The 26935-nt window shown below is 39.3% G+C and overlaps 2 protein-coding genes across 2 annotated transcripts in view; one reads left to right on the top strand and one right to left on the bottom strand.

Annotated features, from left to right (window-relative positions):
- The window catches only part of akt3a (v-akt murine thymoma viral oncogene homolog 3a), a 147428-nt gene extending 129220 nt beyond the window's left edge, over positions 1-18208 (top strand). Inside the window, exons 9-14 of the mRNA XM_062995058.1 lie at positions 1342-1464; positions 1910-2038; positions 10204-10418; positions 12576-12663; positions 13006-13108; positions 17057-18208. Of these exons, the coding sequence (XP_062851128.1) occupies positions 1342-1464; positions 1910-2038; positions 10204-10418; positions 12576-12663; positions 13006-13108; positions 17057-17142 (744 nt within the window). The 3' untranslated portion in view covers positions 17143-18208. The remainder of the gene's footprint in view (positions 1-1341; positions 1465-1909; positions 2039-10203; positions 10419-12575; positions 12664-13005; positions 13109-17056) is intronic.
- Positions 18209-26133: 7925 nt separating this feature from the next.
- Positions 26134-26935, bottom strand: part of sdccag8 (SHH signaling and ciliogenesis regulator sdccag8) — an 84731-nt gene continuing 83929 nt past the window's right edge. The window contains exon 19 of the mRNA XM_062996001.1: positions 26134-26368. Within this exon, the coding sequence (XP_062852071.1) occupies positions 26339-26368 (30 nt within the window). The 3' untranslated portion in view covers positions 26134-26338. The remainder of the gene's footprint in view (positions 26369-26935) is intronic.

Here is a 26935-nt window from a genome sequence, read left to right as displayed (position 1 = left end):
ATTTTTATCTGGGCTGGGCACTGTGTGGGTGTAGCACAGCTCCTGGGAAACTGGAATTAGTTATCCAGTCATTGTCGGTGTGCAGATTGGCGTGTATGTTCCACAGGTTCTCTGCTTTTCCTACTTCTCCTAAATATATGACATTAGGGTTAGTATGCTGCAACCTGAGAGTATTTTTCTGCCACTGAGTAAATAAATTGGCCCTGCCCAGGTTGTAATTCTACCTTGCGACCAGTTCTTTTTTTCCCCGATGAGCCAAGTAAATCCTGACCCTGATAACAATTAAAGCTTATTGAAGATGAATGAATGTATGCTTAGTTGTGTTTAAACTCCTATTGTCATCGGTTTACTGTTCTAACACTTTGGGATTTCTGCAATTTAGACCTAGAAGTCTAGCAGAGAGCTATATGTGTTCATGTACAACCCCCTTCTTTGCAAATATATGTTTAATTCCTAGGAAAACCAAATGAGTAAAAGGCTTTTGAAAAAGTTTCCAGTCTGACTTTACTGGCACATTTCAGTCAGAACATGAGGCAACCATCTTGAGGGCCTCGGGTTTTGATAAATGAAATTCCACCACCAATGGTGCTGCTTAATCAGGGAGGCGGCAATCTTTCTCTCATTTTCCCTTAGCCTGTAGTGTCACCTGCTCCCCCAGCTCAGTCCAGCCAGCGCCACTCACCTCCACATTTTCAGCCCAGCACAGCCTGTGCGCCTTTCAGCCACACCACATTCACAGATGCCAGTGAGTTGATGAAGGCACACCTGTCCTTGTACACATCGCTCCACTCTCACCTCGCTCTCGCTCGGATTCCCACTGCCTCCTCGTAGACTGATCAGCGGGCCCGTTAGCCCTCCCCAGACAGCCATATCCAACTACTTCCCATAGCAATTAAACGACGGAGCCTCCCTGCCGGGCTCCAGTGTAATTTGTAGGAGATGAGCTCAAGCGAAGACGTGGGCCAAACGGTTTGAAAGAAACCCTTGACATCTGACTGGGAGAGACAGACAAGGGGGAAGTACAGTGTAAAAAATGAGGGCGATGATTGCGGGGGAAGGGGCGCCCCTGCCACTTTGATGGGACTTTAGCCCACAAGCTTGCTAGCTCTGCCTTTAACAAGATTGGTGTATTGATTAAAATGCTGATTTAACAGGCCTCGCCGGCCTCTCTCTGGAAAGCCAGGGATGATGCGCCAGCTGCTGTCTGGGTTCGCCAGGCGTCCTCTGAGGGACCCGCCATCTATCATCTCAATATGGCGATGGGAGGCAGTTTGTGTTGTGTTAATTTCCTTCAATAAATCAGTAATTATTGCAATCCTGTCCCTGCTGTTTATCCTGCAGCTGTTTTTCCATTTGTCGAGAGAACGGGTGTTCTCTGAGGACCGCACGCGCTTCTACGGTGCAGAGATCGTCTCCGCCCTAGACTACCTGCACTCCACCAAGATAGTGTATCGGGATCTCAAGGTAAACAAACAAACAAAAATGAAATAAATAAAATACAAGCAGGGTTGTTTTCTCGAGTTCTGAGAAAGCCATTTGAGGTCCTGTGCTCGTCTTTTATTCCTGCGCTTGTGGCACGGGACGTGAAAAATGTAATTAAAAGCTGTAGAGTTTGAAGCTCTTTTCGGGAAGGGGGGGTGGGGGATCTTGATATCAAACTCTGGCACTTGTAGAAGATGACACAGTGTTTTGCTTGCAGCCTTGGATTGAGCCAATAATGCTGGTGCCAAAAAAGCCTGAATAGCTGGAAGTATCGTTTCTCTGCCATCGCGTATTAAATGTAGATGAAGTAAATGGTTATTTATGCAAGCGTCAACATGATCTATTTAACGCTCAATGAATTGTGTTAAGTGAAAATAGAACAGATTTATTTGTAATATTCTGAAAATGATTTTGCTGTCTCTTTCAGTTGGAGAATCTGATGCTTGATAAAGATGGGCACATTAAAATTACAGACTTTGGGCTCTGTAAAGAAGGAATTACTGATGCTGCTACTATGAAGACCTTCTGTGGAACACCGGAGTACCTGGCGCCCGAGGTAACAATACACAGATTCAGTGCAAATAAATTACACACAATTACTTAATTAGTTCAATTTTACCACTTTATAAAGTGATGTAATATAGCTAGTATAGTCTTTTATACACTTCATCTACTATTTATATTTCAAGATTCAAGATTAACTGTATTGTCATTTCACTGTACACCAAGGTGCATAGAAAAATTTATTACGTGCATTGGGTTCATCCTAAAAACACAGCAGATTTAAAATAGAAAGCACATATAAAATTGAAACAAAAAATATAAAAATATGTAGGAATGAAATAGGTACCATAATAGTTACAAATATTAATATTCACATGCTTAAAACGTTGCACATAGTGATTATTACAGCTATGAGTATTGCACATTATGATATTGCATATTATTTTATTGCACATTAAGTTATTGCACATTAAGAGATTGCACAAGTGGTTTACCCTTAAATAAATATGCATCAGAATTTGTTTTTTTGGCCGCTTAGGTAGCGCAGCGGTAAAACATGCTATCACACCACAACTCGTTCAACTCAATAAAGATTTCCCTAAATAAGTACACTATATGTCCAAACTTATACAAACCCTTGACCATGAGATTGTTGGACACCTCATTCCTAGACAATCGGTTCTAGGACACTTTTCTAGGAACGCTTTTAAACTTTTAAAACCATTTTTACTGCTGCTCAAAGATGGATGCAAATCCATATACATATCCAACGCTTTTAGAATAGAATGTCCACGCTCAGGTGGCACAGTGGTAAACGTCACTAGGCCACTAGAGTTCAAATCTCAGCTTTGCTATCAGTCGGTTGGGCACTTACACAGGCACACAATTGGCTGTGTCTGTAAGGGTCGGGGCAATGGCTGAATAGGGTTTCCTCATAACTACTGCAATTGTGGCCTCTGCTGGTTGACTGATGGCACACAATTAGACGCGAGATAATAAGGATAGGTGCATGACTCTCCGTGTGTAAAACAGATACCCATATGAACTCGCATCGTGCAGGCGATGTCGTGTTATAATGAGGTGTGTTATGATTGCGGTTCTCTTTAGTCAGGAGTGGAAGTCTGCAACAGTAAGGGTGAATTACAAATGGGTAATTGGATACAACTAGAATGGGGACAATTGGAGGAAAATGCATAAACAGAAAATCCAAAAAAAAAAAAAAAGGATGGGATGGGATGACCAACCAGCTCATGGTCAGGCGTCCACATACATAGCCCAAGAACTTAATAAAGAAGCTTTTATCTTGTACATAAGAGGTGAACACACATGGAGAATTGGCATTTTCAAAATGCTCTGATTGTGTTCCTGTGAATCGAGCAGTAGGAAATATTAACAGCTGCACCTTTTAATGAGTGAATTATTAGGAGAAGGGAAGATGTAGCAGCATATCTGGAGTATACCCGCAAAATTCATCTGCATGATAGAAGTAGTTTATAAAAGAATTAATGAATGTACTTATTAGGTATGATGGGTACATTAAAATATTAGAATTGATTAATTAATGTGTTAATAAAAACCTTAGTCACCTTTAAAGAAAATCAAATGCTTGTACATCTAGTTACTGATCGTTTCTGCTGTTACTTTTTTGTAGCTCCTAATTAAAATGTTTCCTTAATACAACCTGACAATTTTAATAGTGCTCTTTTAAGCATGACCTCAGCCCACCTAAATGTTGTGCTGTATTTAGTGTATCTTGATTGTCTTTGGAATAATAGTAAATATTTTTCCCATTGTAACCACTAATGCTGGTGGCACAGAGATCACTCATGCTACGCTTGTGTAGTAAAAGTTTAATTAAAGGCAGTATTAATATTATACATTTTACGGTGGAGTACGGAGGTGTGGGATTTGACAACAACGCTACCTCATTTTCACAACAAATCGTCTCCTTGCATGACGATGCGTTATGAGTCAGTGGACGTATGTGGTCCAAGCCTGTCCACTCACACCTCCCAGTCACAGCTGAACTGAAAGAAACCAAATCAAACATGATACATAGCAGCTCTCTTAATTAAAATAAATAATAACAGCCATATGGAGTCTAGTTGTAATTAAAAGATTGGGCAGCATCTCGAGGTGCTTTTAAACTTTGTAGTGCTAAATCCTGATCTTATGTACGCCTCTATATATTACAAATGCAGTTTAGATCTGTTAGAGCTGTTTGCTGCATCACTGAATGATGTTGATGTCTTGCGTATCTCCAGTGAAACAACAGTTCGATCTCTCAGGTCACCCACCTCACCTCACCTAGGAACATGACTGCAGAGTGGCCAGAGTGCCCTGGCTTAATCCATATTTATAAAAAGGAGAGGCAGAGCGTGCAGAGGGTGGAGGCGTGAGTGGGAGAGGAAAGGGGGTGAGGTATAGATTCTGCTCAGGAAAAAAAAAAAAGTACAGAAGACAATTTGGCGCAACATTTTGTTTTGCTCAGCCTGGCCGCTGTGCCAGGAGATGATTTGAGTGTTGGTTATTTTTCACAAGAGTATGTGATTGCACAAAAAAGTAGATGCTAAACAGAGGCAGATGGTGGCAGATGGGGGAGGTTGGAAGAAGGTGGCTGGGAAACCTGGAAATCTATACTGCCGTACTGGTGTAAAAATAACAGAGCACAGCCTGCACCAGCGTGCCAAGTTCCAGAGATGCAAAGTAGAGAGGGATGAAAGAGAGAGGCAGAGGAAGAAAAAAAAGTGGAGAATGGAGTGGAAACGATGAAGATTATTTTTCATTTTGAGTTATGGAATTTGTATTATTAAATAAACATTTTGTCCATCACTAAATCTTTTAAAGCGAGTATGAAAATGAATCAGTCCCATTAGCTTGATGTTATTAATAAGTAAAATGTATTTTCTGAAGGTACATTTTCTGTGCTGGTGCCAGTTTCATGGATAAAAAGCATATCATAAGTATACCACATTCTAGCTTTTGCACAATCACTTACAGTAGTTTCATTTGTTGATTTGCTGAGAATATTCTTGAATCGTGGGTGGCACGGTGGTAGTAGGTAGCAGGTAGTTTGGGGGCCAAGCAGACCTTAAAGTACTCAAAACCTTCACTATATACATGGTAACTTTTTATTTTCTATGTACTTATGGCAGTAAATCAGTCACAGACATATAAAAAGTCCCACTAATACAAAAAAAACCATACTGTGACATACCATGAAACCGCCAGAATCTTAATACAAATTTTTGGTCATACTGCCCAGCCCTACATACACTTTTAGCTCTGTAATCATCTTTAGAGATTTATTTTCCATTATACTGTTACAATAATACCCCATTGTAAGGTTGATTATATTTTTCTGTAATGTAAAAATAGTGTAGTTTGGCATAACATATGTTGGACCAGTAGATGTACAGTACAGGCCAAAAGTTTGGACACACCAGCCAAAAGTTTGGACACACCTTCTCTTCAATGTTTTTTCTTGATTATTTTTATTTTCTACATTGTAGATTAATACTGAAGACATCCAAACTATGAAGAATTATGTAGTGAACCAAAAAGTGTTAAACAAACCAGAATATGTTTTATATTTTACCAACTCTACCTCTGCACAACCCAACTGATGGTCTCAAACACATTAAAAAAGCAACAAATTCCAAAAATTCACTCTAGACAAGGCACAAACATTCATTGAAAACCATTCCAGGTGGAAACCTAATAAAGCTGGTTGAGAAAATTTCAAAGAGTGTGCAAATCTGTCATTAAAGCAAAAGATGGCTACTTTGAAGAATCTAAAATATAAAACATATTCTGGTTTGTTTAACACTTTTTTGTTTACTACATAATTCCATATGTGTTCCTTCATAGTTTGGATGTCTTTAGTATTAATCTACAATGTAGAAAATTTAAAAAAAATTAAGAAAAACCACAGGAATGAGAAGGTGTGTCCAAACTTTTGGCCTGTACTGTATGTAGGTGGAAACTTTCATTTGCTTAAAGGATTCATTCTGTCATTTGTAAAAACCTACAGGTTCTATATGTTTGTGTGTGTGTGTGTGTGTGTGTGTGTGTGTGTGTGTGTGTGTGTGTGTGTGTGTGTGTGTGTGTGTGTGTGTGTGTGTGAAAGAGAAAGAGAGAGAGAGAGAGAGAGTTTGTCCACGTTTTGTAGCCAAGATGGGCTAAGCTGATGGTGGCTGTGTGTTCCACTGCCCTGCTGGTGGAGCGGCAGGCTCTCTATGCCACGCGTTCCTCTGCCAGCCTTGCCCATGGGCGAGTGGTGGGAGCAGCAGCAGTGCCACATGGCAGTGGGAGCAGGGGCCTGTTCTGGAACAGGGGGCCCCGTGTGTGTTAATCGCATCCCTGCCTGCAGCCGAGCTGCTCTCACTCGCTTGCTGGACAAACAGCCTGCTCTTGCCCTCCTCCCGCCACACACACTCCATGTAAGTTTATGACAGGATGCACAGCATCCTAAACCACACTGAACCTGAGTTTACGCACAGTTGTTGGTTTTGCTTTGTTCTGCCACATCATAATAATTGACATTTTTTTCTGATAACCGTCTGCATGCCACATTTCAGCTGCTACTCTAAACACATAAGTTTGAAAGGTTTAGAACCCAATGTAAAAATGAGAGGGGTGTTTACATTCTTTTGGCCATATAGTGGTTGAGTACATTTTATTCACATTTTGTTGAATTATTGAAATACAGTGGTACCTTGTAACTCAACATCCCCTAAACTTAAAATCTTTGAAACTTAATGCCCTTCGTCGAGAAATTTGTACCCTTAAACTCAACGTTTCCCTTAAACTCAACGTGTTCAGTTTAAAAACAATAAAATATTTATTTAATTTTAAATTAACAATGAACAGTCATTTTGTTCAGCTCTTGGCTTGAGCGGTGCAGTAAAATGTCATCAAAGTGTGCATATGAGACTAATCTGCATTTGTGTAGAATAACTGTCAAATCCAGTCTGAAAGCTCCACATGTATCTGTGTTTAGCTGGATTTTTCTCCTGTTTCACTTTTAAACTTTTGTTACAGCTCAGGGTTTTGAGAAATTGTAAGAATTAGTTTTTTATTTCAGTGTTTTTTTTTCCATAGGACCATGGAACGCGTTAACAGGTTTTCCATACATCCTTATGGGAAAAAATTCCTTGAAACTCAATGCCTTTTAAACTCAACCCCAGTCCCAGAACCAATTGACGTCGAGTTTCAAGGTACCGCTGTATGAACATAGGATCTACACTATATGACCAGAAGTATTCAGACACTTGACCATCAGCTTGCTGGAATTCCAATTTGAAAAACGAAAGGTAATTACAATAGAGTGACCTCTATATGATCTTCTCAGCTATAATAGCAGCCACTCTTCTGAGAAAGCTTCTCACAAGATTTTAAAGTATGTCTGTGGGAAGTTTTGCCCATTAATTTATTAGTGCATTTGTATGGCTGGGCACCGATGTCGGGCAAGAAAGACTCAAGATGTTCCAGGTCATCCCAAAGCTGTTCAGTGGGGCTGAGGTCAGGGCTCTGTGCAGGTCACTGGAGTTTCTTTAAACAGGGGCAGTTGTAGCCTGGTGGTTAAGGTACTGGACTAGTAATCCAAAGGTCGCTGGTTCAAGTCCCACCACTGCAAGGCCCTTAACCAGCTAAATGCTGAAAATGTAAACCAGAAACACATAATTTCTTTTATATAATTAATTTATTACATTTAAAAATAAATTCAGGAATAAAAATGGGTGTCCCAATACTTTTGTCCATGTAGTGTATCTATGAATTCATCATTTTATGTCCTCAGATTACTGGAACTATTCCAGTTTTTTTCTGTAGATCCCTGATTTTGATGCGCTCATGTTTGAATGCGTCTGAAGTGGGTTTTTTTGTTAGTTATCTCTCCTCTGCGTCTTTCTGAGCGCTCGGACTCGCCGTGCTTCCCTAATCAGGCAGTAGAGCTGATCTCGCTGCTGCCTCACACGGCTCTCTACCTACTCTTAAAGATCAGAGAGGAGACATCATTATCACTCGACTCACAGCATATGCTTAACTGGCTCTTGGCCAGCCAGCCTTGTCATTAGTCAGACAGATTAATCAGGACGCTTCCTCTGAAGAGCTGCCTCTCTCTCGCTATCTTTTAGCTGCTCCGGCTCAGTGAGGTGCACCTCAGGTTTGTTAGTGTTAGTGCTTCTGGCTGCTACGGCTTCAGAGCTGGCCCGGTGCAAAGCTTTGATGCGGTGCTGTATAGATTTGGGGATTTATTCCCAGGTTCTGAGCAGTTGGCGTGTTTAGGTTCTGTGACCTCTGTGTCTGGTGGCTCGTGTAGTAAAGCCTGCAGCAGCTTTTATCACTAGGTGACTGGTGGATGGCGGAGCGGAAGCTTGATCATACAGACATGCTAGTGTTAGTATGAGTCTGAAGTGCTGCCACTGTCCAGTCATTAACAGTAATCACTGGCCTATGTGTGGATCATTTTTTGTTCTAATGACCAAATAAGGGCTCATGTTGGATTGAAAAGTCTGAAACATGGAGGAGCATTTATTTCTGGAATAGGGATGCAGTAGGGATGTTGATATAAATTTCACTGTGAAAAATTTGTTTCATATTTCAAAGCAAGAAAATCTTTAAAAAAAAAAATTTAAGATCTCACTTTCAGCTTTTACTTGATAACTTCAGGCATCTGAAACTCCAAAGCCAAATGCATGATGTAAAAAGGTCTGGGTCCTTTCTTTGTGGAGTTTGCATATTCTCCACGTGTCTGCGTGGGTTTCCTCCAGGAGCTCCGGTTTCCTTGCACAGTCCAAAGACATGCAAGTGAGGTGTATTGGAGATACAAAATTGTCCATGACTGTGTTTGACATTAAACTTGTGTCCTGATGAATCTGGATGAATAACAAGTAACTGCCGTTCCTGTCATGAATGTAACCAAAGTGTGTAAAACATAATGTTAAAATCCTAATAAAATAAATTAATTAAAAAAGAGGCTATGGATAAACTCCAGTTGTAAAAATGCACTTTTATTGTTTTATCTTTTCATTCTTTTTTTCTAACCGCTTTATCCCAATAAGGTCAGTGGTGGGTCTGTGATCATCTGGAAACACTGTGCATGGGGCAGACAGTTACCTCGAACAAGGAGTCAATCAGTTGCAGGGCACCACACACTCACACATTAACTCCCATTTGGGTTTAATTTAAAGGAGCCAATCTACCATTTGCACCTAAACAGAACCCACTCACACAACAAACTCTTTACAGATGGTGACCTGAGGTGAGGATTGAACCCATGTCGCTTTGTGGCACCCACTATACCAGCTGTAGCACTGTGCCACCTATGTTATGATTTTTTTAAAGAATTTTCCTGATTTTTTACCATGTTTTTAATTTAAAAAGTCAGAATACATGTTAACAGTTCTCGGCTGCCAGTTATTGTTCACTCTTTATTTGTATCTGAATCGTAAATGGCATTCAGGTATACATATATTCAGGAATTCAGGTATATTTATCATTATGGTATACCCTATGAAAACCTTTTAGGTAAGATTTTTTCTCAAGTCATCTATGGTTAAGTAAACATGATTTTGTAACACATTTTACTGTATTGATAGTGAATATTGGCATTTGCTCTTTGTTTTTACCCTCCAAGTCACAGTTAGTGCAAAAATAAAAAGATATAACGTCATAATAATTAAATATTACTGCTCTGTTTTCAGTAACACTGCTGTCTTTGATTCATGCCCCTGGTACTGCCCACTTACTTCCAGAATGACCTTAATTTTTCTGTGTGGCATTGCTTTGGTTATTGATGCCCTGCAAACAATAATTTTGAAAACGTGGTCCACAGGTCGCCAGTCCATCACAGGGCAAACACACATGCACACTAATTTTAGTAGCTCCAATTAACCTGACTGTATGTCTTTCTAATCGAACCCAGGACCTTCATGCTGTGAGGAAACAGTGCTACCCATAAATATTTTCTTTATAGGGCTTTGACAAACCCCACCTCAAGATTTTCCTTTATTTTAGAATATTTTGTGGTGTTTGTGTGATTTAAAAAATCTATATTATTTAAATGTATTTAAATATTGCATAACATTTAAATTCAAAGACTTAATGCCTATAGTGTGTGATGTGCATATACAGCTTTGTGTAAAAATAATGTTTAAATTTATGAAAAACAAAACAAGTAATTATGACTGATGAGCACTGCGCTTGTCCCATCAGGTGCTGGAGGATAATGACTACGGCCGGGCAGTGGACTGGTGGGGACTGGGTGTGGTGATGTATGAGATGATGTGTGGCAGGCTGCCTTTCTACAATCAGGACCACGAGAAGCTTTTTGAGCTCATCCTTATGGAGGACATCAAGTTCCCCAGGACGCTGTCAGCCGATGCCAAGTCTCTCCTGTCAGGCCTGCTCATCAAAGACCCCAATAAGAGGTACGGGCTTTACCCACTCAGCTAGATCTTCTCCCCCTACTAATTTATCCTCTCTGTCAAGAACTGGAGAACTGAGAGCTATAGAATACAGTGAAGGGAAACATAAACAAAAACCAGACAAATATAATTAACACTTAAACACACACAGCTTTTGAAACTAGATACGTTAAGATAAGAGCGTATGTAGAAAGTTTAAAAAGTATTCGATTTCTGGAAGTTTGGCTAAAATGAGCTTTGCTTTAATATGATGCAATGCTTTAAAATAGCAGGATGCTTCATTTTTTTCCCACCAGATGTGTTAGCAAGCTTCCTAATGAAATCTAGCAGAAATGAAGACAGGCAGTGACCCATCCTGTTTATAATACATCATGTTACATGACTACATGCATCACTGGTTATGTTCACACTAGCAGTTAATTTTTTGGCATCTGATATAAGCTGAAAAAATATTAGATTTTTTGACAGTCTAATAGACATAACACATGTTATGTTTAAATGAGGTTTTATATTTGATTGCATTTTTAGACAGAGAATTAAAGACAGACCTACTGTGTCCTTACTGATGAATGTGCATCATTGGCTTATCCAAGCATTGCAATGGCAGAGAATGCAGTTGAAAAGTCATGTATGGATAGAGTGCAGGGGTGGGCTGATGTGTTGACCATCCAATTTTTACTGTTATTATTATTGTTGTTATTATCAGTAGTAGTAGTAGTAGTTGTTGTAGTGGTAGAAGTAGTAGTACTAGTAGGACTAGGAGTAGGAGGTGGAAGAGGAGCTGGAGGAGTAGCGGTAGTGGTAGGAGAAGTAGTAGTAGGAGGAGTGGTAGGAGGAGTAGAAGTAGTAGTAGTGGTAGGAGGAGCAGAAGTAGGAGTAGGGGCAGTAGTTGTGGTAGGGGGAGTAGTAGTAGAAGTAGTAGTAGCAGTAGTAGTGGTGGTAAAAGTTGTAGGGGTAGTGGTAGGAGGAGTAGAAATAGTAGTGGTAGTAGTAGTGAAAGAAGTAGTAGTACTAGTAGTAGTAGTAAAAATAACAATTGAAGTAAAAACACTTGGAAAAAGTTGGTGCACAATAACATGTGTACATGGGATCTTAAGTTTGATTCTTGAATCCAGTCACTGTCTTGGCAGCTATAGCTTGCCAGCAGATTTATGTGTGGTGTTGCTCTAAACAATGGGTGTAAGGCAGAAATACAAACAATATTGCGCTGGACCCACTTTGACCCTGGGTAGTATAAGCAGAGTATGCCAAAAATGAATAAATACATAAAAAATAAAAATAATAAAAAATAATAATCCTCATTTCTTTCCTCTTTCGGCTGCTCCTGTATTTAGGGGTCGCCACTGCGGGTCATTCTGTTCCACAGTTTTATGCAGATGCAAAGTTCCTTTTTATTTGGGCTTGGGACCAGCACTGACGAGTGCACCTTCCAAGGGCTAGGCTGTATTTTAACACACTCTTAGACGTACATATCTAATCAGGTCTGTATAGACGCTCACTGTCTGATAGACCTTGTTTTTAAAAAATCACAGATTTCAGTGTCACATTTCATGGCAGTCATTAAATAACACTTCTAAATTGAGCGATAGACTTAATGGGAGCTACAATACACAGCATAGTCTACTTTTATAGCTCCCTTATAAAGACAAAAAAACTTGTCTGTGTTTTGACACACTCCCCCCTTTGCATCCACAGAATTGGTTGGAGTTCTCCAAACTCAGATACTTGAGTAGTGTTTTTAACTGCTTCCAAGCATCTTTAGAATTCGCTAAGTTTATTAAGAAGGAAATAAACTGTACATAGACAAATTATCCTGACCGTAGTACTTTACTGGCTTGTTTTTTTGAGGTGCAGCACAGAGATGATCACGTGTGTAGAGAAGCACATTTTTTCATTGATTATGAAATCCCCAAACTGACAAAATGCACTCAATACGTAAACACATGCATCAAACATAGGTAGGACCTGAGTTATAATAGATGTACATTTATATTTAGATACACGACGACATCCGATTTTGGTAACTTTTGGTAACTTGTCATTTGCAGTGTAAATAAAAGGTCAGATTTCAGAAATAAATCAGATTTGATTTGCTGTTTGAACATGAGAACAGTGTAAACTCTGTTTCTCTTAAATTATCTGACTTCTTTTCATCCCCAGACTTGGCGGAGGTCCAGATGATGCTAAAGAAATAATGCAACACAGTTTCTTTGTCTCAGTGGACTGGCAGGATGTTTATGATAAAAAGGTAATGTTGGATTATTTGTAGATTCTCTCTGTATTTTTAAATTGAGAGCTTTACCAGTATATGTTTTAATTAAGAACAGATTATTGTCATTACTGGTAATACTTGGACTGTTAGGTCTGTAAATAAATAGCTCTGTTTCAGTCACATTCATTGTCTACACTAAGAATCTGTATCCTACTGAAGACTAACAGAACACAATACATGGCATAGAAGGTGTTATTCAAAACTCAGAGGTGTAAGATTGGACCCTCCAGCTTACCGTACTGCATGCAGTGTTACACCTGCTCTAACAGGTGCTCCTTGTTTTTCATCACTCCCTCTTTGCTCACACTTTTTCCACAGCTGATACCTCCCTTCAAGCCTCAGGTGTCATCAGAGACGGATACCAGATATTTCGACGAGGAGTTCACGGCACAGACGATTACGATAACTCCCCCTGAAAAATGTACGTGTGCCATTTTCACTGTTTCCCTCTCTCATACTCACTCACTCACACATTATTCTGTTATAAACTTCTTATTCTAATAAACGTAGTACTTATTTCATTAATAGTTCTGCTGAACGCATGTGAAGCCTTTTAATCACAACTGCTCACTTACAGTACATCAAATATAATGTACACGTACAGTACATCAAATATAATTTATTGCTTTTACAGTCGGTGGTGCTTTTAAATATTTTCTACTGAATGACAAACAATTTTATATACATTCCACAGTCTCCCTTATTTAGCTCCACAATTTAGACATACAATCTGGAGGTGATGGCTACTGGGTACCATTTTTATAAGCTGTAAAAATGCAGTGCCATTGGAAAGACAGACATAGCTCAAAAACAAAGCCAGCTGACCTTACTCATAGAGTTGATCTTACCACCCAGAATCCTGCGCCAGTCAGCTCCAAGCTCCCGCTTGTTCACTAGTGGCATCAGAGCTCAAGCTAGCAACTTCCGGATGATGGGACTAATAATATTCTGTTGTGCCACTTGAGAGCCCTGTGTCTAGTTCAGCCTATAATGTTCTATAATAATAATAATTATGTATTATAATAATATATTACATTGTATACCCAGTTCTGGAAGTGGGCAGCTTTCAGACATGGTGTCCACAGTCCACACTCATGATTAAACCCCTTCAAGACGTCAGTCAAATTTGACCATACAAACCAAACTAGATGTTGGATGTTAGAAAAAAAAAATACTCTTTGGGTGTGTTCGAAAACCTAGGGAGCTGCCTTGCTGTCTTACTGTCTACATAGGCAGCTGACTTAGTAGAGAGGATTCTAATAAGTTAGTGACTTAAAAGGCAGGTTATTTGAACGCACTACTTAGATAGCGATTCCATCGTGTTTAGCATTTCGCATTTAGCATCTCGCCATTAAAACCAATAAACTGAGGTAGCATAGCACGCTAATGTCAATAACATCTCCCTTCATGTACCGATTACGGTTAAATTTCCTGACAAGCCCGAACTTGCAAATAAAAACACTCGGTACAAGTTTATACAAGTTAAAAATCAGTAATATTTTATTTACGTTTGAAAATAACTCCATTCGTTTCTCTGCCCCGTCAGCCATGAATGCCGGGATTGTCTTGATCACTAAGGCAGCGTTCGATGCTCACTCGTTCTTGAGCCAAAATAACTTTGAAATATTAAGATGCCTCAGAAGTGAGGATTTTAAGGCATCTAGGATTTCGAACAGCCTCCTTCTCAGGAGCGCGCACAGGATGACGTAAAATGCTGCCTATGTAGACAGCACACTAGCTTTTCGAACACACCCTTTGTGTCGTATTTGCCAAACATGCTCATATGCATTTTTTCTCATTTTAACTTTGTAATACTAGAGATTTTTTTACGAGTTCACAGCCCAAAACAGTTTTGAGTTCTCTGCCAAGACTAGTGTCTGTCTCCTGCCAAGGGAAACTGTTTACCTGTTGTCTGTATCATATCTGTTTGCTTGTTTTTATGAGTACTTATATATACTCACTTACAAATATGTGACTGTCACATTTATTAACACTCAATGCTGTTAAAGGTGTGTGTTGATAAGAAATGTGATAGCATCATGGAGAAAGTTATTATCATGAATTGATTCTGAAAAACATGGAGCATATGGCTGTATACACCACACACCTCTTGTGATTATTACGTGATCACCTGACCACAATTATTTGAGCTAAAATTTATTTGTGGGGAGAACAAAGGTGGTTGTTAGATTTTACAAATCTAATTTTGCAAAAATTAGTTAGACCAAACAATTATATCAGTTACTGTGTTGTTATTGTAGAAACATGTTTATCACATACACTAACCAGACACTTTCTAGGGTTCGCCTATTATGTATGTATATTTATTGGTTGTATAGATTCCATATAGATTCACTTTGTGGATTTGCAATTACTGACTTTGTCATCTGCTCTCCCATCCATCAATGGAAATGGAACCCCCACTGACCAGATATTATTTGGCAGGTGGTGTTACAGCACTGCAATTACCATAAAAAATGACAGTATTGACTTATTATTCTGAATCTATCTATCTATCTATCTATCTATCTATCTATCTATCTATCTATCTATCTATCTATCTATCTATCTATCTATCTATCTATCTCTCTCTCTCTCTCTCTCTCTCTCTCTCTCTCTCTCTCTCTCTCTCTCTCTCTCTCTCTCTCTCTCTCTCTCTCTCTCTCTCTCTCTCTCTCTCTCTCTCTCTCTCTCTCTCTCTCTCTCTCTCTCTCTCTATCTATCTATCTATCTATCTATCTATCTTATTATTATTAATTTCAATGTCAATGTTAATGTCAATCTGTAAAATAGTGTATAAAGTAGCCACTGAATGTTAAGTACAATTTAGGGAAACTGTGTATTTACATGAAGAGATAAAAACACCCCTTGCAAGGATATAAATAATACTATGTTAATTCATATTTAATCTGATTTAAAATACGTAGGTATAAACATGATCCTGGGTTATGTCGTTGCACTTGTAAAATCAAACATTAGACTGCCAAATTGCCACTGTTGGGCCCTTAAAGCAAGGCCCTTAACCCTCAGTTGCTTAGATTGCTTTGGATAAAAGTTTCTGCTAATTGCCATAAATGTAATGTAAATGGTTATATAAAAAAAGAGTAAATGCAGCATAAGTACCACATCACAAGAGCTTGCATGTGAACTGTACTTGATGATGAAATAAACAACACTAAATTAGTCTTTACTGTAAAGTTAAACATGTCCTGTGATGGACTGACGACCTGTCTGGTGTGTTACCTAACCTTCGCCCAGTAAATCTGACTCACTGCAACCCTGAAAAAGATAAAGCAGTGGTAAAACACACAATGAATGAATGAGTGAACTTAAAAGTGAAACGCTGCTGTGCGCAGTCAGTGATGCTAATACAACTAATGTAAAAATAATAAAAACTTCTTGGTTACTCAAGTCAACCACTTACTGTACCTTTAATACAAATTAGCAATACTAATACTAATTGAAAGGCACTTAATCTAATTAAACATGTCAGACCTGAGTTTAGCCATTGGTGTAGTCCATTACTGTTATCACCCTAGTATTTACAGGAATACTCTGCCAGAATGTAGTGCATTCTAGAAACAGAAAACATAAGAAGTTACAAAGCTATTTCAGAAGCTCTGGGACTCCACCTAACCACAACAAGAGTTATTTTCTCCAAATGGAAAAAACTTATATCAGTGGTCAGTCTACACAGTGGTGGCCAGCCTTCTAAAAAGTATTCAGTTGCTCAGTGACCACTTGTTAAGGAAAACTGAATAGTGGGAAGGTAGTAGTAAAGAAAGCACTTCTTGCGCCCACAGTGGGATATTCTGCTAGCACACCAGCACAGAGATTCTGAACTCCTCAGTTCGAAACTCGGCATTGCCACCGGTCGGCTGGGCACCATCTACCATCTGACCGGACTATGTGGGTGGGGTCTTCAAAATGCTGTGTAAGGACCCTGGTTATCAGATAGAGAGGCGCCTGTGCAGAATGCATGGGTTCCGCTAAGGGCTGCAGAGGAGGCGTGAGCAGCAATATTTTCACCTCGACTGCAATGGGGATCCCCCAGCAGCAGAAGACAAATTGACTATGCTAAATTGTTAGAGAAATGGGAGAAAATGCATAAATAAAATAGAAAAAAAAAGAAAGCACTTCTTAATAAAAGTAACATCAGTATTCCTTTAACATTGCCAAAAAAACAAACATTAAAAAAACAGATGTGGATTAATATTATTATTATTATTACAAAAAACTAATGTGAATTATTCAATTGTCATGTAGACAGATTAATAAGATTTAGAACTTTCTGATTACTAGTACAGTATCTTAACCTCTAAGCTACCACTGGCCACTAAAACAATATGTATGTCTCTTTTTTGTTCAGTTGATGAAGATGGGATGGACTGCATTGACAATGAGAGGCGGCCGCACTTCCCCCAATTCTCCTACTCGGCCAGCGGTAGAGAGTGAGTCCACACAGCCAGCACTGCCTCATCCTCATCACACTTACCACCAGAATAGACTCGACCTTCAGCTTCTACTCTATCAGACCTTGCCCAAATTCAGCACCCCTTTCTCCACTGGGACTTTTTCATCATGCTCTTGCTAGGCCCAGAACTCCAGGACGCGCTCCGGCTTTAGGGTAATGGGAATTTTGCACTTTGGGCTGAACCGAAGGTTTGGTCCACCTAAACGCCCCAGGCGGATTGAACCCACAGGTTGGCCTCTAGGGAAGAGAACTGTGCAGTTTGTTTACCTGTAGTGTGTTTGTTTTGTGTGTGTGTTTTTTTTTTTTTCGAGCACTGAAGCTTCAGCATTCCTTTTAATTTTGGATCAAAAATCAGGATCCCTGTGTGGCTTGAGATTCACATTACAAATACCATTTCATTACTGTGTGTAATGTGTGTCAGATATAAAGTACAAACGAATGCCCTGTGTGTGAAACTGCCAGAATAGTACACTCAGGCTACACAACACTTCTGCAAATCATTTACTCACACCACTAGCACTTAACCACAAACTAAAGCACTGCTAACGTGGCCACAATGGCAGTAATCAACATCAGGATTAGCTGTTATACTCAGATAGGGTTCTTGCTCTGCGGCATTGCTTTTAGTTTAAAAAGCAAAGGAGCCAGAAAATGGAAGGGTGGAATTCTTCATGTTTGTTCTTTAGCTGAGGAGTTGTGTGAATCTGAGCCATACAGCACTGTACCTCCTGATACTTTAGGTACGATTGTCTGTTCGGGTTAGAAAAGTCTTCTTTCAGAACAATCTTATCCGGCTGATATTATATTGATGGCTTTTTTTCCATGTGCTGAAGGCTTCGTCTCATTCTCTGAGATATATGTACTTTTATTCCAGTTGGTGCTTTAAAGCACTGCATTTGCTGGGTTACCACTGTGTTGAGCACTGAGCACTGATACTTAAGAAATAATGATCAAAAATGTAGTTAATGTAGTTATTTGCCATCGTTAATTAATCAGGGTCCATAACTTTCATACACCTCATACAATGTCTTGACTGAGGAGTTAGTCTTCAACTATTTTACCTAAATTATTAAATGTTTTTGTTTATTTTCTAAAACAATTGAGACTTTCATTAAAGACCTCTCTGTACTGTGCAGCATTCATCTTCTACTCAGTTTACTTCTACCCAAATTACCAGTTCAAGCTGCTAAAAAAAAAAAGCATCTCCATGATACTACCACCACCATAGTTTACAGTGCAGCCTGTTTCCTATCTGGTTAGAATAAAGCCACACATTTTGCTAACATGTTCCAAATGGGGCGGCACGGTGGCTCGGTGAGTAGCACTGTCGCCTCACAGCAAGAAGGTCCTGGGTTCGATCCCCAGGCGGGGCGGTCCGGGTCCTTTCTGTCTGGAGTTTGCATGTTCTCCCTGTGTCTGCGTGGGTTTCCTCCGGGAGCTCCGGTTTCCTCCCACATTCCAAAAACATGCAAGTGAGGTTAATTGGAGACACTGAATTGCCCTATAGGTGAATGTATGTGTGTGTCTGCCCTGCGATGGACTGGCACCCTGTCCAGGTTGTTACCGTGTGTCATGCGCTCATTGAAAAGCTAGGATAGGCTCCAGCTCACCCCCCCCCCCCCCCCCCCTTCCCTGGATGAGCGGTTAAAAAAGTGATTGATTGATTGAAGTATTGCAAATGCTTTACAAGCAAGGATATCGTTTATGAAGGCATATTTAGGCAAACCACTTTAAATAGCATCCACTGACTTGGCAGAACTAAGATTCGTGGCATGTTTAGTGCCTGTAAGTTGGACTTTTCTGTATACTTTTAATAAATAACCTGATGAAAGGTGTTGTTATTCAGGATAATGCACACTATTTTATATCCTGCACACTGAAATATTGAAATAGTTTAAGGGGCTGAACACTCATTCAAGACACTGTCCAGACATTAATGCTGATTATTAATCAGCCCAAATATAGAAGTGGTGGCAGCACATACAAGTGTTGTGGGCTGTTGCAGTATGAACCAATGAACTCAAATTCCAAATTGCTTCCTAAATAGGTTCTGAATTTTCTTTCACAGCTATAAGCCAACACCCAAACATTCTAAAATTTTACTCTATATACTGTACTGAGCACTGCAGTCACTGGTCTTTGTAAAGCTCTCATTACCTGACCGAGTGCAGATGCACCAATGTGCTCCATTCCTGTAGGGAATATGGTTAAATAAAGTGGGTCTATTTATTTGTTTGTCCTACTTATAACGTTTTGTATTCCACAGAAATGCACCTGCAGGTAGTTTAAGAATGTAAAGCGAGTAAATGAAGGTCTACACGATTAGCTGAACAAGTTTCTTGAATGAGTACTAAGTAATGACGATAATAATGGTGAATGCTTTTTTTCTGTGATGCCACACATTCAGGGTTGCATCAGGGTCTTTTCACAGTATCTAGCACAAAGCTAGCAGTCTAAGCAGTATAGTGATATAAGCATGGCTTTCAGCAGCCGTATCTATTAAAACTGACCACACGTCTTGTTTTGTCTTCTTAGCTGGCTAGAGCACTGCTCATTTAGGCAGTCACTTATTACTCGGTTTACTCAAAGCAAGACAGTATTATCTGATGCAATATTCCAACAGTTTTTCTGATTAATACCAAATTTTAAAGATGTATCCTATCCAACATGGATCAGAAACTGATTTTGGCACATGTCAAATAACCAGTCTTGTGAAGTTTGTGATTTAATTTCTCCAGACGCTGACTCGGAGTGTACGGTGATCAGTGTAAGGTGGCGATTCTCAACCTTTTTGTCTTCTTGGCATCCACAGTGACCAAATTAAAATCCAGCATGTTGTCTAGATGCATTATTAAAGCAATAAGCCACGAGAGGCCGTGCATTAACTTCGTAACTTCTTTCCCCGTGCTAAAATCATAACAGTAATGCACGGTCTCGAGTGGCTTATTGCTTTTATAAAACGGCGGTCAACATAAAATATAATAAATACAACAATGTTTAATTCATAAATGTATTTATTGTGTATAAACTTACAATAAAGCATTCTTCCGCGACGCAAAATAGTTCGATTAACAGTGTTGCTAGGCAACATGAGGGCGAAAATAACATTAACTTTTTATTTTCAGTGGCATATTAATATGGAATGATGTGAGGTGGTCATAGGTGTGCGTTTATCGGGGATTTTACAACGGCTTCGAACGCGGCTCAGCCAATCAGATTTTAGGACCGGAACTATCCGTTTTATAATCAGCTAATAATACACAGTAGGGGGGTATTTAATCTGTAGTCAGGACTCCTAAGGGTGTCAGACATGGGACTGTCAGCTCTGCAGGGTCATAAATATACATACAGCAACTTGTTTTATTTCTATAATGCCTCCTAATTCCTTGTGATTATGACTTACTACAGCTATGTACTTATAAACATGCCTATTTAAAGCAAAGGAAACACTGGTCTACCTGCAAAGGTTGGAAAAGAAAAAGCAAACAGTCATCTCATGCTGGGAAGGAATTTGTCTGGATGGTCAGATATAATTTGAGAACCACTAACAGGTCTGCAATGAATGACAAGCTGCTGGTGATACTGTCCTGCCCCTCCTTTCTATTTGTGTATGTTATTATCTGGCTTTAAGGTGTGGATTTCAGAGCAGGGGTTTCTTTCTTGTTTAGCAGCCCCTAAGCCCATGTACTTTTAAGTGCATGTTAGTTATTAGGAGTGTACCTTTTTGTCACAGAAAAAGTAAGCACTGTGATTAAGCGAGAAACCTTTTTTTATAGTGGGGTAGTTGGAAATGTGAGTACTAATGAAAAATGACCAACAGAAAGAGGACATTAACAAAGGAATAGAAAAATATGACATGTGCTTAAGAGTACAGATTTAAAGCCTGTTCTAATGTTGAAGAAGTCATGCTCCGATATAAACTTTGCTGTGTCCCAAATCATCATACTTACTATGTAGAATGTAAAAAGAAGCAGAGGAATTCTTCTGGGACGCAGCCTTACATATTTCCCCACTAATAAAACAAGCTTTCACGCCTAGTGGATATCACTTTTAATCGTAGGCACATAAGGTACGCAAACGAGTGAGGCTTGCATCAAGTCTGCATTTGTACATGCATGTTAAGTCACATGGCAGTTTTGGACGAGGACCTAGATTGGGCAATTGATGGTTTGTAGGCTGTGCTACCTTTTTGTCTTGCATATTTATTCCTGTACTCTAACCACTATAGCAGATACATCATGCTTACTATTCTGTTATACTTCAGTGGCCCCATTCATCTTGGTAGAATAAGACCAACCAACACACTGGCAGGAATGTATTAACATAAAAAGATGGTTTATTGAATTGAATGTAACTCAAAACTCAAAAGTTTAGTCCTGAAGAATTCATAGTTGGTACACACGGTTGTTTGTTTTTGAAGTAGACGGGGGATTGGACAATGGAGAGACCTGTGCTACTAGTGCTCATGTTGAAGTGGTATAATGTCTCTTGAATGGTTTATTATGAAATGGGTTGGTTGGACCAAGTCTAAGTGTTTTATGTCAGACAGTACGTTCCTTGATTCCTAATGTCTGATGGTAGAGGTGTGGGACGTTACACGTTGGGTAAAATGACATGTGGTGTGTTAGTACAAGTGCATGTTCAGTTGTATCTGTGAAACATTTCATCAGGCTGAGCAGTATGTTTCGACTGGCTGAAAATCCCAGCAGTGTTTTAGATATAAGATGTTGTGTATTGTAAAGGTAAATAAATGATAAATCATGTTGATTGAGAGTAAGGGAAAGTTGGTGGACTGGACTTGGTAGCTCTCTGTACTAGAAGGATAGGATATGGTGATGCTGGATGTGCTGTATGTGTTTGAATTTAAAGAGTCTGGATTGGATGGTAGATCCCATTAATGTTTTTAGGTAAAAAGGTTTGAGAAAGAATAAAAAAACGAAGGTTTGGATATGAATCCGCTATTAAACACTGAACTGTTATGCCCTGTTCCAAATGGCACACTTGCAGGATTACAGTGTTCGCTTGTGCTTACAAGTCTTCTTAGCCCTTGCACTGCCTGGCCAGGTCCGCATTGATGCAGACTCAACTGAACAATGGTCTTGACCCAGCTCCTCATGTCAGGCTATTATTCAATACATTAAACGATGTGTAATGTATTTTTCCACAAATCTGTTTGTGAAAATCCAGAGAATGTCATTGTGACGTCAAGCGAGGGAGAACTTCCAAGAATGTGGTAGCTTAGGATACAAGGTACACAGTTTATCGACTGGCGCTTCCACTGCTTTATACAAACATGTTTCCCTCATGAATTAATGTAAACTAAAATACTTAATTTCTTGCTGCTATTAGAAAAAAATCTAATTCTGTAAGATATTGTACTACTGCACGATGATGTACCTTGGCCCATTGATAACCTGCTTGTAGCAGTTAGTATTCAGCCCACTGTCCCAAAGATAATGAAGCTTTAACAAGGGAGGTACAGCAAACAATTATGACAGAGTGCCTAACATCAGTTTATAACCTTCTTGATGTAATTTCCATAGGCTGCTGTTATAGCATTAGTAAGCAGCAGTGTGCTTTAATTAGTCAACACCAGTTATATTCCCTACTTCAAGTCCTCAAGTTCAAGGCAAGTTCAAGTTTCAACATCACTTTTCTACAGTCACCTTCCGATGCATTTTTCCCAGCATCGTACCAACTTTTTAATGGCATCAAATTGCAAGCAAAAATGTCTTTGGTTGAGCGTGTAGCCACTGATGCAGCGCTGCTTTCACATCATCATCACATGAAAATCTTCTTCCCCTTAAAGCTTCTTTAAGCGGTCCAAAAAGATGGAAATCAGATGGCGCTAAATCCGGATTATAAGCTCGCTTTCTCAGTCTCTCAGACACGACCAATTACTACTTCTCCCGAGCTCACCAATGACAACCAACAAAGATACAGACCTTCTTAAATACTCCTTATTATCTCTTTTTACCCTTTGTCATGCACACCCAGATCTATCCAGCAACAAGCAGGGAGTAGGACTGTCGGGCTTATAAAACCTTTTGGGACAGGGCCATAGCACACATAGTCGTGGGTTATTATTTCTAGTTCTAGCTGATCACGAGAATGCATTTTTGCTCATTTTTTCCGTGAAGTTAAAAGCGACATGAATCTGACATGTCTGCGGTACTGCAAATCACATCAGCTCGTGTCTTCCAACTTGTACTTTCTGTTTTGACAAAGTTTATTTTTTTTCTTGTGATAAAGAATTTGAATTAACTACCTGAGGTAAGAATGTGGTAGGCTCATGCAGTTTGCAAATGAGTACACCTTGTGTATTTTTATTTATCTGAGACTTAACTTAAAATGGCTTTGTTTGATGTCAGTGTATTTCTGTTAATTTTTTAATGTATTAAGTTATATATACATACAACAATTTAATTTCAATTTAAAGTTTTCTTTGTTTTATTTTTATAAGTGTACAATGCAGCTGTGTTTTTTCCACTGTAGTCGGGTCACTTGTGCTATGAATGGATTTGTTGTTGCATTGATTAATTGAAACTGTAAGATTGGAACTTCCCCTGCCTCTGTTTCTCCTGAAGAATGTGCATGTGTGTCGAGTGTTGTGTTCTAGACTCTTTCTAAAAGCGATGTGAAGCAGAAAGAGTTGGTGGTGGTGGTGTGTGTTGGTAAAATGCATGCAAAGAACGCTACTGATAATACAGTGCTGTTCAAACTGCATTCTGTAAAAAAAAAAGGGCCAAAAAATCTTCCACCACACATTTTTAAATTCCATAGTCAAAAATGTAGGCTTTGAATTTTGTAAAGCAGCACTTTTTATGCCCATAACCACTTTTTCTAAAGTTCAGCTAAGAATAAAATAAAGGTAAAATAAAGGTCCCTGCTTTAAAAAAAGAAACAAAGTACTTGAAAGCACACATTCCCTGCCCACACATTTGTTTTCTTTTTTGTAGTAATGTAATTTAGCTTCATAAAGCAGAACGCTGTGACTGTGATGACACACTGCCAGGAGTTTTGCTTTGGTGACATTCAGACCAGCTAACCTTTTCACCTCCCTCCCTTCCTTCCTACTACACGCTCACTAGAGCTTTCTGGGAAGTCGGACTGGACCGGTAACAGTTTTTGTCAATGCTCAACAAACTACGGACGCCGTGCATACAATTTAAAAACCCATTCTAAAGGTCATCACAGTCTCTGGGCTCTAAGCTAGTAGCCTCCAGTGTGATTGAGGGTTCCATACAGTCCTGGCCTTGAGATCATATGGGTTTTATTCTTACTTACTGCAGGGTCTCTACGAAATATTTTACACCTCAACGTACACAATTTGCTGCTACTGTTTGTATCGTCTACGACTTCTTTTTGTTATCTTGCTCCTGGTAGTGTATTATGAACAAGCATGAATTGTAAAGTATTTATTTAAAAACGAAAACACAAAACTTAAAAAGAGCAAAAAAAAAAAGAATAACTTGTAATTACTTTTCCAGCCATGTAGCTTTAGAGTTTGTGACACCTCCTGCCCTTGCTAGCTCTGTCATTAGATCCATGTAAAGATCTAGACATGTGATTAAGAATTCTACCCAAAAGGGACTTGATCCAAAAAAGAAGTGAAAGAAGAACTGTATTACTAGTTGTATTTAATGACTAAAAGAGGACGTTTACGGCCCACGAGGATGTGAAGCACTGATCTATGAGAAACCTTTTTTGTACACTGAACATCCTTAGTATTTTTACATGTAAATGTATATGATAGGGATGCACATTATTTTCCTTCTTACAGACTGCTTAAATAAAACACTATGTCAATCTGCAGTTTGCGTTATTTGTTCTGATTTCTCACACCTTAGTTTTTATTTAAATAGCAAAACATACCCAACTTAACACCTGTACTTGATTTTTTTTTAATGATTTACACCTTTCAAGGTGGCTCAGTGGACTATTATCCGGGTTTGAATCTCAGCAGTGCTATCGGCTGGCTGGGCATCCACACAGACAGCCCTGTCCAGGAAATTCCTGCCTTGTGTTTCCCGGTGGCTCATGTCACATTTTTCAATTTAAAACAGACCTTGTAAATACGAGTGGAGAACATTACAGCTTCAAGAGAGAACATTTTATATACAGACATTTGTTCAAACTTAAGGTTATTCAAACTATTTACTCATGTTTGTTACTTAGGAGTGTAAATATCTCATTATTTTCTGAGCTTCTGGGTTCGAACCTCAGCTCTGCTGCCGTTCAGCTGGGCACCCTCTAGCAGACACAATTGGCTAATGCCTGCAGCAGAAAAAATTGGCCTCCAGTGTGCTTGGTGTGAAAGACACGGAGGGGTTGGGCTATCAACGCTGTGTAAGGAACTTGCTTGCCCAGGGCACCTGTTCAGAAAGTGGAGGAGTGCAGGGATCATGGCGTAGCTCTCTGTACGCACAACCAACTTCATTTGCAAACCCACCTAGATACAGGAGAATAAGAAGGGATTGGTGGACTGCACACACATCGGAGGGAGTGTATACACCCTCCTTGGACACCGGCGGGGTCCCCAGCAGCGATTGGCTACGCTAAATTGGGAGAAAAAGGGGAAAATTTAATAAAAAAGAAGTGCAAATATCTGACTGTATTTTTAGGCTTTTCTTCTTTCGTTAAAAAAAAAAATTAGAAATTCATGTTTACTTAAATGACTTAAAGGTGGCACAATGGTGCAGCAGGACCGGTGATGTTCTGCAAGACCTTTGGTTACAGTATCTAATAAGTGCAGCATGTTCCCACCATGTCTTCGTATATTTACTCCAGATACTCTGGTTTTCTCATCAATCCCAAAAGCATGAAAACACTGGACTGGCTACCGTAAATTGCACCAAGGTAAGAGTAAAGGTACTCCTGTCCAAGGTGTAATTACACCTTGTGCTCCGTGTTTTTGGGTAGGCTCTGGACCCACTGTGCTGCCCACGTTTAAATTTACAAGTCACACTGGATTGAGTCAAATGTATAAATAATTTATTTGCAAAATGTTTGGAAGTAACACATCTGTATGAAACACTTTAATAAATAATAAGTAGCAAATGTAAAAAAGGGTTACAACTCCAGCTAGACCCATTTCTTGCGTAGCACTTAAAGAGTGTCTGTGGTGCTGGATCCCCTGCAGCACTTGCTCACTTCTTAGAGCTGGTGTGGCACTGTTTAAAGAGCTTCTCTTCTCTCCACTGGTACCTGAGGACACAGAAAACAGAAATATGTGTCTACACAGGATCTTACAGCTGGACATGATACTGCCCGGACATACAGTAAGTCTGTGCTTTAGAGAAAACAATGATGCACTAAAACTGCACACACGATTGTGCTTCAATGCCATGATGATGATTTGGTCACAGAGTCATGTCATAGAAGACATAAGTGAATATACTGGTGCTGGTCATAAAATTAGAATATCATGAAAAAGTTGATTTATTTCAGTAATTCCATTCAAAAAGTGAAACTTGTATATTATATTCATTCATTACACACAGACTGATATATTTCAAATGTTTATTTCTTTTAATGTTGATTACAACTGACAACTAATGAAAACCCCAAATTCAGTATCTCAGAAAATTAGAATATTGTGACAAGGTACAATATTGAAGACACCTGGTGCCACACTCTAATCAGCTAATTAACTCAAAACACCTGCAAAGGCCTTTAAATGGTCTCTCAGTCTAGTTCTGTAGGCTACACAATCATGGGGAAGACTGCTGACTTGACAGTTGTCCAAAAGACGACCATTGACACCTTGCACAA

The sequence above is a fragment of the Trichomycterus rosablanca genome, chromosome 5 (genome assembly GCF_030014385.1).
Source record: "Trichomycterus rosablanca isolate fTriRos1 chromosome 5, fTriRos1.hap1, whole genome shotgun sequence".
Classification (NCBI taxonomy): domain Eukaryota; kingdom Metazoa; phylum Chordata; class Actinopteri; order Siluriformes; family Trichomycteridae; genus Trichomycterus; species Trichomycterus rosablanca.
The sequence above is the reverse complement of the archived record's forward strand: the minus strand, read 5'-3'. Positions and strand labels throughout refer to the sequence as shown.